The sequence below is a fragment of the Leptodactylus fuscus genome, chromosome 6, assembly GCF_031893055.1.
Source record: "Leptodactylus fuscus isolate aLepFus1 chromosome 6, aLepFus1.hap2, whole genome shotgun sequence".
NCBI classification, from domain to species: Eukaryota; Metazoa; Chordata; class Amphibia; order Anura; family Leptodactylidae; genus Leptodactylus; species Leptodactylus fuscus.
In genome coordinates this window covers 50,961,217-50,973,694 of record NC_134270.1, presented here as the reverse complement: position 1 = coordinate 50,973,694, position 12,478 = coordinate 50,961,217, and the positions used below count along the sequence as shown (strand labels likewise).

At 43.9% G+C, this 12,478-nt stretch overlaps 1 protein-coding gene across 1 annotated transcript in view; it reads left to right on the top strand.

Annotated features, from left to right (window-relative positions):
• Positions 1 to 1,764: 1,764 nt before the first annotated feature.
• Positions 1,765 to 12,478, top strand: part of MEGF6 (multiple EGF like domains 6) — a 267,534-nt gene continuing 256,820 nt past the window's right edge. Inside the window, exon 1 of the mRNA XM_075279921.1 lies at positions 1,765 to 2,413. Coding sequence (XP_075136022.1) covers positions 2,289 to 2,413 — 125 coding nt within the window. The 5' untranslated portion in view covers positions 1,765 to 2,288. The remainder of the gene's footprint in view (positions 2,414 to 12,478) is intronic.

The window sequence follows — 12,478 nt, the reverse complement described above, 5'->3', positions numbered from 1 at the left end:
TTGCCTGACCACACATGACAGCTCCAATGCAGTAGTTTGGTCTACGCAATTGAGTAAAACACTCATAGGTATGCATGTGTGCAACTGTGGCTGACACTTATCTAGGCATGTGTAGCTGACACACTGTTATGGAGGTACCTGTGGCTAATAAACTGTTATGTGGGCACCTATGGTTCACACACTGTTATGTGGGCATGTGTAGCTGACACACTCTTATGGGGGGCACCTGTGACTGATAAACTGTTATGGGGCCACCTATGGGGGTACCTGCAGCTGATGTACTATTATGAGGAAACCTGTGTTTGACACATTGTTATAGGGACACCTGTTTCTGATGCATTGTTATGGGGGCACCTGTGTCTGACACACTTTTATGGGAATGCTTGTGGCTGATGTACAGATATGGGGGCACATGTGTCTGATGCTCTGTGATGGGGCTCCTGCTTTTGACTTACTGTTATCTGGACACTTGTTTCGAATGCACCATTGTGGGGGCACCTGTGTATGATGCTCTGTGATGGGGAACCTGTGACTGATGAACTGTTATGGGGTACCTGTATCAAATGCACTGTTTTGGGTTCACTTTGGTCTGATATATTGTTATGGGGGCACCTGGGTCTGATGCACCATTGTGGGGGCACCTGTGTATGATGCTCTGTGATGGGGAACCTGTGTTTGATGAACTGTTATGGGGTAGCTATATCAAATGCACTGTTTTGGGTTCACTTTGGTCTGATATATTGTTATTGGGGCACCTGGGTCTGATGCACCATTGTGGGGGCACCTGTGTATGATGCTCTGTGATGGGGAACCTGTGTTTGATGAACTGTTATGGGGTAGCTATATCAAATGCACTGTTTTGGGTTCACTTTGGTCTGATATATTGTTATGGGGGCACCTGGGTCTGATGCACCATTGTGGGGGCACCTGTGTATGATGCTCTGTGATGGGGAACCTGTGTCTGATGAACTGTTATGGGGTAGCTATATCAAATGCACTGTTTTGGGTTCACTTTGGTCTGATATATTGTTATTGGGGCACCTTGGTGTGATATATTGTTAAGGGGGCACCTGGGTCTGATGCACTGTTATGATGGCACCCTTGGCTGACATACGGTTATGGAGACACCTGTGGCTGATGTTAGGAAGTAATCTGTGCCCCAAGGTTGTTAAACAATCCCCTCATATTTGGCCAGTAGCAGAGCTGACGTTGTCATGTAATAGTTCCTTTGTATGTCACAATAACCGAGTGGGGTTTACCTGCAGTCCTATTGAAGACAGCAGTTGACCCATCCTGATATCACATAACACAGCTATATGACAAACTCAGCTCTGCTACATCTTCCACTAGTTTTAGACCATCTGTAGCCTAACAAGTACCTTCAGACCCTTCCATTATAACCTATGCCTGCACATTTTCTTCCACTGCTTATGTAGAACAACAAGTCCCACCATATCCATGCTATGACTGCTTTGCCCCTGTCACCCCCTGTAATTGGGCAATCCCCCCAGATGACAAAGATAAAGGTGTGGAAGCAAGAAAACAGCAGAATCTATCCAAAGAATTTCCTCTGTGTGTGAATCAAACCGAGAGGCAGGAAAGAGTCAAATGTAGGACAGAGAAGCCTGAAGCTTGGGGAACCGTCTCCCTAGATCCTGAGCTCCACGTAAGGATAAAACAATCCACCGAGAACATTTCCTCCATGTCTATCTACAAGCAGAACTGAGACACAGAGGCTGAGCCAAGACCCAGGCTAAGGAGGAAGGGGGGCTGAGACTGTGTCACCAACCTCTACAAGAGGTAAATAGATCTCTTCATTGATTGAAGTCAATTCTAAGGGGAGAAGACTGTAAAAAGGGAACATCTTTTGTAATTTGTCCAGAGGGAGGCGACCTGTCTGGAGAATCCCTCCTCTCCTTGCTTACAGGCTCCTGTTGGAGTAAAGGGAAGGGGGGGGGGGGGGGTCTACTGTGCTTATTGGAATGAGAAGCTGGAGAACTTGTACATCTCCAAAATCCACACCGCTGTTACCACCACCACCTCCTTCAGGAAGGACTCCCTAAAAAAATAATAGCCCCCCTTAGTCCTGTGGATCTAATGTAACAATCAGAAACAGCTGCCTGGGCTCATTGTGCTAACTTGTAACTTTACAGACTACAATGGAGGCAAAGACCCTGATGCCTGAAACTGTCCCGTCCTGTAGAAGATAATGTGGCGGTGACCTGATTGCAAACCCTTCAAGAAATCTGAAACCCATCACCCCAAGAACCCAGGGAGATCTAGGAATAATGGCTTCATTTACTACAAAGTGGCTCCCGGCTCTGCTACCGCTACACATGCTGGGATTGTTGCTGATGTTCGATACAGCTGAGAGGTGTCTAGCAACAGATGGGACCAGGCTGCAGTCCTATATGTAAGTAGCTTTATGGAAGGAGGCTGCATTTTAAATGAAGATGTAGCAGAGCTGAGCTCGTAATTTAGCACAGGTCGGCGAACGGTGAAACCACAATTTATTACAAATGCAGTTGTGTTAATTTTATAGACTGACATAGCAGCTTCAGATCTCAATGGTGTACAGATGTAGTGGAGAAGTGTTTGTCATTTATCTACAGTCATCTTGGAATCACGTTGGTTGTAGAGCTCAGTCTGTTGTCCAGCATATGTTGTCATGATTTATTAGAGATGAGTTTGTCATTTGCCATACATCATCATATACTGTCATCCAATGTCACATTAAACTATAGATTAAGTAGAGTTCAGTTTGTGGTTAACAAGTCTATCTTGATATCAGAATGATTAAGGATATAGCAGAGCTAACTATGTGTTGCTGAACTAAAAACCTTTGTTATTCATCATAAATCATATTAATATCATAATGGAGCTGACTATAATTTAGCACAAGTCATCTTGATATCTCAATATATTACACATGTGGTAGTGCTGAGTTTGTCATTTGGTGCAAGTACCTGTGATATTGCAACTACTGGGGTAGGAAAGCTGAGTTTGCCAATTGGCACAAGTCCTCTTGATATTGCAATGTATTACAAATCACATTACATATATTATCTGTGGTTTCCTATAGGACTGCAGGTGAGACATCACAAAAAAAAGGAGTATGATTGTTTATCTCCTTTGTATCAAATATTGTGTGATATCTATTGCCTTATTTTAATTCATTGAGGTATCAAGGATCAGCTAAAACTAACGCTAGGTTCACACTAGTGTTCAGTTTCCATTCTTTGGGTCCGCTTGGGCACCCAAAAAACGGAAACCCCATCTTCTTAAAAAGCAGTTACCCATGGAAACCCCCAGACTCCATAGGCTATAATAGGGTCCGACAGGTTTCCTGCTTGTAGGACTTTTCTCTCCACATATTTTAAGCAGAATGGGGGACGGAATCCCCAAACTCTAGTGTGAACCTAGCCTAAGTCATCGACTGTTGTGTAGACCTGCAGGTAAATCTACTGCATCACCTTTATCACAACAGATGTGGCTTAAATCACAAATTCAGCTCTACTACATCTATACTTTGCATAGTACTACAGTAAAACCTGCTACATTACCTTTAGTCAGACAGTTATGGCCATGCTCTATCAATGCAAGTTCAATAGCAAATTCAGCTCTGCTACATCTGCAGGTCAGACTTTAGAGTTACAGTGTGACAGCATGATATTAAAGCGCGATGCGTGCTTTATTGTGCTCCTGCTGCTGGATACACCTTGTCTGCTGTTTGATAAATGATTTCCTTTTTGCTGGAAACAATGGTTACAGCTTCTCTGTCTAGTAAAATGCGCGGCGAGTTCTTGGAGAAGAATCCTTTGTAGTGAGCGGAGAATTCTCCTGAGCCCCTGAGCTGTGGGGAAGGTGGAATATTTTACTAGGTAATAGACAGATGCATGTAACTTCACCTTAGGCACTTTCAGAGATTGGATTACCTCTTGCTTACATTCAGGATTTGTGATGGTATAGAAATGTTCCCAATGACAACATACCAGTGCAGCTAATACTCTCAGCACATGCAATGAGTTCAGTTTATCTGATGTAGCAGAGCTGAATTTGTTGATATTTCAGAGCATTGCAGGTTAATGTACCACAGTTATTGCTGTCCTGAATGACATATACTGCTCTGCTACACCCGAAAACCTGTTATCAGAACAAAGGTTAAATCCACTGCCCTTAGGCTAGGTTCACATCTGCACTTGGGTTTCCATTCGGAGGTCCACTTGTGGATCCCCCAAACGGAAACCTAATCTATATAAAAAAGTGGCTACCTTAGGAAACCCGCGGATCCCATAGACTGTAATGGGGTCCACGTGGTTTTAGTTTGGTTTCCGCTGGAAAAGGTGCTTACAGTGCTTTTCTCTCCGCATTTTTCACGTGGAGAGGGGAACGGAATCCCCTTATGGAGTGCAAGCGCTGATGTGAACTGAGCCTTATTCTTCATTGGAATACCTTAAAGTGTGGCCTCTTGGCGCTCCCCGGGGCTCATGCTCTAGCTGTACCCCCTCTCCTAGTTACACACCTGCCCTTTATATGGGCACAAAAGGCAGATTGTTGATTCTCTCTAAAATCCAGGGATTCCAGGGATTCCAGGGAGTCTAATTTATAAATTGTAGTTTTGGCTTTGGTGAAGCTGCCATGAAATCACCCAAAACTGTGCAGTCAGGCTGAATTTTCTCAGGACCGGTGGGGGTCTCTGTGATCAGACCCCCACTTATTAGGTATTTATCCTCTATAGGATCATTTTGGAGCAATGTGGCCTTTGTTGCTATAACTAAATCATACATCCAGTTCATTGGCGCAATATTGGGTAATTGTCATATAAGCTATTTTGGTGGGCTCACCAAACATGGCAATGATGCTGGGTAGATGAGAGTAGCTGACCCAGAGGGTCCTTCTCACAATCCTCTTCCCACATGTCCTTTTCATGGACGCTGGTACACTATTTGTCCTCTCTTTACATTGTTATAAAGTTTATGTCAGATTTACAGTTACAGAAATCTCTGAGCCGTGCCAAAGGGGTTGGAACCTCTATGAGCTCCTTCATTCTGGATATCAGTGGTGGTCTGAGGTGAATAGTTATCACCAGTGTTATCTTCTCACATGTCTACAGCCCAATACTTAATACTTCTGACTGGATTTCCCATTTAAATTTCCCTGTGATTTCCTTCTCATCATATGAAGCTACCTATAGGATTCTCCTTCTCAGTGAGTGCTTGCAGTATGCATGCTCCTTGTGTTACTTGACATGTGATCTGCATGTAGTACTGCCCTTTGGTGCTCATACCGCCACACACTTCACACTTAGGGCTTCCTTGTGATAACATCCTGCAGAATGACTTGTAGCCGGTCACGTTTGCGAATAGCGCAGGTCCAGGACAAAGGACAGTCATTGATAGTGCCACTCACTGCAAGAGAGTCTGAATGACATGTCTCACTGCTGGATACATTTAGATGTGTGGGGTGCAAATATGGGCAAAGGAGAAGCCATACATGGGCCCTAGTCCCTTATGGGGCCCACTGAGACTTATATCACACGAGAACATCAATAATGTTGTAACTTTAAGCTCATGGGCCTTGATGAATACAGGTAAACCTATGCTACATACTTCACGATAACCATTCTGGCTGCAATTCAGAAATACTGTAGACAATTTTCCTTGCTCCCTCATTTCTAAACCTTAAGGGGTTTTCCTACACCAGAAATGTAACAGCTAATTAACTAAATTTAAGAAACTTAGAAAGTTTGTAAGATACTGTCCCTGTATCTGCAGAATTGTCCAGTTCATATGACATCCTTAGGTCATTGTGTGAGACATCATGAATGACGTTACGTACAAGGGGCCACAATTACTGTTACTTTACATCTACCAGAGCTGTAGCTAGGCTCACTTGGGCAGGGGTTCAGTTCACTGCCCTTAGGGTTCGTTCACACGAGGCAAGAGGGGGTGGATTTTAACTCTGAATCCACCTCAGAATCCGCCCCCTCACAATAGAGGTCTATGTAGACCGCTAGCTTCCTTTTTTCCGTGAGCGGTATGTTCCCGCTCACAGAAAAAAGAAGCAAGCTGCCCTTTCTTCAGGCGGATTCCGCGACTGATTCAGCCCCGGCGTACACCTTGTGACAGCACCCTCTGGATTAGGCCCTTTCATTTGGGCCTACTCCGGAGCAGGATACAGTGACAGTCGCATTTTGGTCCTATTCTGACGCGGTTTCCTGCGTCAATATCAGGACCAAAATATGCCGTCACCAACACTGTGTGAACTAGCCCTTACTTTGTATGCAAATAATGGAGGTACGAGAGGTTTGATGTCACCTCACCCAACAACTGGCACCCAGGGCACATGCCCGGACTGCCGCCACCAGCTTTATCTACTGACCATTTGTCTTGCCAGTGTTATGCGCTGTGAGCTATGTCGCTCTCCATGTACTGACTTACTGATGAGCTTGTGCTTATATATGGTAGCCAGTCTGAAAAAACAGAGTCAAGGGGGGAAACCAGGTAGCCAGTCTGAAAAAACAGAGTCAAGGGGGAAACCAAGAACTCCAATGACTAGTGGTAGTCATTGGAGTTCTTGGTTTCCCCCCTTGACTCTGTTTTTTCAGACTGGCTACCTGGTTTCCCCCCTTGACTCTGTTTTTTCAGACTGGCTACCTGGTTTCCCCCCTTGACTCTGTTTTTTCAGACTGGCTACCTGGTTTCCCCCCTTGACTCTGTTTTTTCAGACTGGCTACCATATATAAGCACAAGCTCATCGGTAGACGGTGCCGCCACTGCATGCTAGTCATTGATCATAGCTGTGTCCTTATATATTACAGTTTTTCACCTATTAGTCATATATTACACCCACATAACATTAGTCTATAGGCAGCAGTGTCATTATGGCAGACATTTTTAATACTACCCTCCTCCGCTAATCCACCATTGTTATCTGAGGTATTAAGAAGGAGTAAAGTAGCCTGCAGACAATGTAATGTCTCCGCGAGTCTCCAGATCTGCACATATAATAGCCTCAGTGGCTGGGTTCATAAGGGACATAGTTTCAGTAGGTTATCTGGAGCAGAATTGCTGAAAGCTAAGCCGCTGTCATGTAGAGTACCACAAGAGCAGATGACATTTAACAAAATCTCATCCACATGCTGCTCTAAAAACTTGGAGCGTTATTGACCTGTCCTGAGAGATGCAAACCTGTAGCATGTTAATTTATGCATCAAACACTGCAGTGAACTCCAGGGGAGTGGGGAAAGGTGTTACTTTTTTCCCCCTTTTGTGCATTTTACTGTGGGGTCAACAAGAAGGGCACATTATAGTGTGTGTGTGTGGGGGGGGGGGCACAAGAATGGGACATTACAGTGTGGGACCTTCAATAAGGGGGATTATAATTTGGGGGTCACAATGAGGAAGCATTTTAGTGTTTGAGGGTCACAAAGAGGGAATATTAAACGGTGTAGGGGCCACAAGGAGGGAGTATTATACTTTATGGGGCTACAAGGGGACATTATACTGTGTGAATGCCACAAGGTGGTCATTGTACTGTGTACCTTCTACTGTGTGGGGACCCAAAGGTGGACAATGGTGCCATTGTACCCTCATACTGCACAGACTGGTTGGGTGGAAATGGGAGGAGCCAAAGGGCTATGGAAGGAGTTGGAAACATTATGTACACATGCACTACAGATTTCCCCCCCCCTCTTTCTGTGCTCTGAAAGTTGGGAGATAACAGATACCCTGAGAAAAAATAAGTTGCAGAGTTGTCCCGTGTGGACATAAGCACAGGCAGAAATAGGTCGATTGTTTTATAGACCGTTCTACTTGACCAGTCTGGCCATCCTTTTTTTTAGAAATGATTTTTTCAGTATGTCTTTGGAGTACGGGAGGAAATCCACTCAAACATGGAGAGAACATACAAACTCCTTGCAGATGTTGTCCTTGGCAGGATTCAAACCCAGGACTCCAGTGCTGCAAGACTACAGTGCTAACTACTGAGCCACCGTGTTACCCATACTGGCCCTTTTTGTTCAACACCAGTGAATAATATTTCTCATGAGATACATTTTTGCAGATATGTTTTTGAAAAACATGACAAAGCTAACACCATTGGTGAGGATTGGGCAGATTTATGGTTTAATGTAGGCTCCATTCATTCACGTGCATTATAAGTCTTTGTGGGGTCTGTTATTTTTGATAATAAGAACACAGCAATATGAGGTGAGAAAAATATAAAGACCTGTTTGGATTGTCTTCGCTTCCAATATAAATGGAAACCGTGCTACTATTGTGATGTGAGCCTTAGATAAGGGAAGGAAGGGGGTATGTTATCTGGTGTTGTCTGGCAGATGCTCATCCGTCATAAAACAGCGCTACTAATGCTACGCTATAGGTGTGTTTAGACGAGTAAAGCAACGGGTAAAATAGTGGACTGTATAAAACATAAAAAAATAAGGATGCTGAAAAAAGTATATAAAATAATAAGAAAAAACAAAACATAAAAAATAGTGAAATTTTGCCCATGTTTTTACTGAGAACTGTGCCATTTGGTCCTGTGAGCGGCTTCTCTGTGCCTCGTCTGCTGAGGACATGGATTAAAGCTTTATAATGAGTGTGTAGTTTGTTGCGTTGCTTTGATATATTCTGTTCAGACGATAGTGCTCTATTAGTCATCTCACTGTGAAATTTGGTTCTATCCTGTGGGACAAGCGGAGGGTTATGGGCAGGAGCCGAGTAATTTATCTGTCAGAAACACAAGCTTCTCTCAATTATTTCTGTCCAAAATGTTAGCGATTGATATAGGAATATTTTTTTTTTCCAATTGCTCTTTCATTTTAATTATAATTCAGCTGGAACTTGTTCTTTTCAATTTTTTTTCGTGTATCCATGACAATACAGCTCAATGATAGAACCTGTTATCAGAACACCTTCCCTTTATATCGGCTGACCTAAAGGAAAGCTTTTAGGCCGGGTTCACAAGGGGTATTTTGGACTGGTATTTGACGGGAAGGCCGACTCAGGTTCCGGTCTAAAAGATAGGTAACCGCTAGAGATGAGCAAACATTATTCGAAACAGCCGTTCCGAATAGCACGCTCCCATAGAAATGAATGGAAGCAGGCGGCATGCAGACTTTGCCGGCGGCCGATCGCTTAACCCCCCGCGTGCCGGCTATGTCCATTCATTTCTACGGGAGCATGCTATTTGGAACGGCTGTTTCGAATAGTGTTTGCTCATCTCTAGTAACCACGACTGGATGCCAGTGCAGTGCACCGGCATCCAGTCATGGCACTCTGATCCGGATTAGGCCCAAATGAAAGGGCCTAGTTGGGAGGAGGGGAGTGTCTTCAGGTGGATGTCGCGAGGCGAAGCTGCCTGAAGAATGAGCATGTCGCTTCGGCCTCCAAATCCTGACAAAAAAAAAAACAACAGCTTTGAATTGAAATCAATGGGAGCTGGTCAGTTCTTTTTTCTGGGAGACGTTTGTTCTGGCTCCCGGAAAAAAGAACTGACCCGCTCCCATTGATTTCAATTCAAAGCCATTTTTTTTTTGTCAGGATTTGGAGGCCGATTCCGCCTCAAAATCCTATGTGTGAACTCAGCCTTAGGGTTTTTCTGCTTTAGACATATCCCTTGATGTAAGAAGAGCAGCCCATTGATCAGCCGATCAGACACTCAGCAATCAGGAGCCATCTAGCGTCAACTGTTCAGTTTTCCTGTAGCGCCCCCACAGGAACAATGAAGCATTACATGGTGTTCACTGAATTCAAATATCATGCCATGGAGAGACATGCTCTCTGTAGATGTTCTCTGTGTTGATCAATAGATAAGGGTCCTGAAAAAGGTACCCCCATTAAAATGATCAAGAGAATGCCAGCTACTCGCCTGAACTCTATAAACAGGTCATGGACTATTATATAGGGAAAAAAAAACTTTTAAACAGGCTATGCAAAAAATATCACCAATACATATAACTTCTAACTTGTCCTCCCTCTGCACTTCCCTTTCATTTGTATATGTCCTCAGGGCACTGTAGGATATTCAAAACACTGTGCCATTTACAAAATGGCTGCCTCGGTGTATGACACGTAAACTTTAATATAGACAAGAAAGGAGATTGAAATGCATTGTGATCACTTGCCAGCTGGTATGACCTGAGGGCACCATTTGCCTGATGTTTTCTCCATGGCATTTAGATTGACACATAAACAGTGGTGACTGTACCCTGTTGGGCACACCAGTGTCACATTTAGTCAATATCAACCTGGCACTACATGAGGTTGGTACTTGTCCAAGAATCAGCAGGAGAAGCGTCAGTCGCTGCCACCTGCCTTCTCCAGTGTCCTTGGCAGTAGGGACTAACATACCCAGTCTGTAAGGACCTGGTATCCGATATTTCATAGACTGCAGAGATGTCACTCCTGTAGCAAATTGTGAAGGTATTTAGTGGTTTTATCGAATAGATCGATCACATTTGGAAGATCACCTCCTAGTAAATATCCTCTCCGAAACAGAGGAAGCCACAATGGGCCGAGGACCATGCCGACCATGCCAACCATGACAATCCATTAATAGTAGCTGTCACATTAACCTATACCAAAAACCACCATAGTGAATTTAAAATGACTCCATAGCCATGCTAGCCACAATGTCCCCACTAGCCACTGTACCTCCTGCAATGAGAGATACAATACTATAGAACAGGTGCCATGGACAGCACCTCAACAACCGAAGATGCCACAATGTCCTAACACTGACAGCTAAATTGCCTTCATAACAGTGATGTAGACAGCACCCTAATAAGAGACAACCTCTGTGGCTTATAAAGGATCTACTAGGTTAAGATACCTGTCTCCATAACCTTTGCTATATGCAGTGTGAACCATACAGGGTCTCTATACCACAATAACAATAAGCAAAGTACCAAGATCTGGGGTGTCTGATGGTTTAAAACAAACTGATAGGCCCCCATTTTCAGTTTTTGCCATGGGAAGTTCATCTGTGTTGTCTATGTGTACAGTTGTAATGGGACCGATCATGATGTTCTGATTGGCTGAATATCTCACATACAGTGATATCACTGATAGAGATGAGCGAGTAGTACTCGATCGAGTAGGTATTCGATTGAATACTACGGTATTCGAAATACTCGTACTCGATCGAGTACCACTCGCTGTTCGAATGTAAAAGTTCGATGCAGAACCAGCATTGATTGGCCGAATGCTATACAGTCGGCCAATCAACGCTGGTTCTTCTCCTAGCTTTAGAAGTCTTCTCCGTGCGGCGTCTTCCGGCTCTGAATTCACTCTGCCAGGCATCGGGCCTGGGCAGAGCCGACTGCGCATGTCCGCTTGTAGTGCGGGCATGCGCAGTCGGCTCTGCCCAGGCTCGATGCCTGGCAGAGTGAATGAAGAGCCGGAAGACGCTGCGGGGACGCTGCAAGGAGAAGACTTCTCAGAGGATCCAGCCTGACCCTCACTCGTAGACTTGGTAAGTATAATTTGATCGAATGTTGCGTACCCCTGAAACGAGCATTTTCCCCCCATAGACTATAATAGGGTTCGATATTCGATTCGAGTAGTCGAATATTGAGGGGCTACTCAAAACGAATATTGAACCTCGAACATTTTACTGTTCGCTCATCTCTAATCACTGACTCCTGGTTGATGTGCTAGCTGTATGCTGATCTACTGGATGCAGTTCATTGCTCGTCCACCCCTATTTACTAGTCCAGGAGTCACCAAACAGTGAAGCTACAACTCCCAGCATGCCTTGACAGCTGCAGGCTAGAGGTGTAGTTTCAGTGAGTTTTTAATAGAGGTTATTCTGTTAGAAATGGGCTTATTCTAAAGTCTGGCACAAAAACATCTCTTCTTACCAGTTGCTTAGAATGGCCAAAGCCTCATAGAGAGAGTTCAGACTGACCTGTTTTCTATCTACTGAACAACACCTCCACTGTAAAATGTGAAATTGATGATTTAATGCCTCCCGACTAGCTGGCACTTGTTGAAGCGCCTTGTTGTCAACAACTGATAAGCTGGACTGCGGGAGAGCCGTCCGAGGGTTCTGTTTACCAATACCATGTTCATCTACAGTATTATTGTGCCATTCATGAAATATCTACATGGAATGTTCTATTCATTCTCTATGTGGGGAATATGCCGGGTCATTTTGCCTGGAAACTTGTTGGTTTCAGAACACCTGAACAATTTTTTCTTGCAGGTTTTTGCCTCTAAAATCATTTATGTGTTACTGAATGGTAATTTTTTTATTATTGTTTTTACTATGTTTATATTTATTCACATATTTATTTTAAATTAGGTTTTATTTCTTGTTTAAAAAATGTATTCAGTGATATGCAAAAGTTTTAGGGTAAGTTCACACGGGGTTTTTTGGTCAGGGTTATGAGGCCGTACATGCCTCAAAACCCTGACCAAAAAGACGACTCCCATTGAAATCAATGGGAGCCACTCAAGAGCTTTTTCATTCT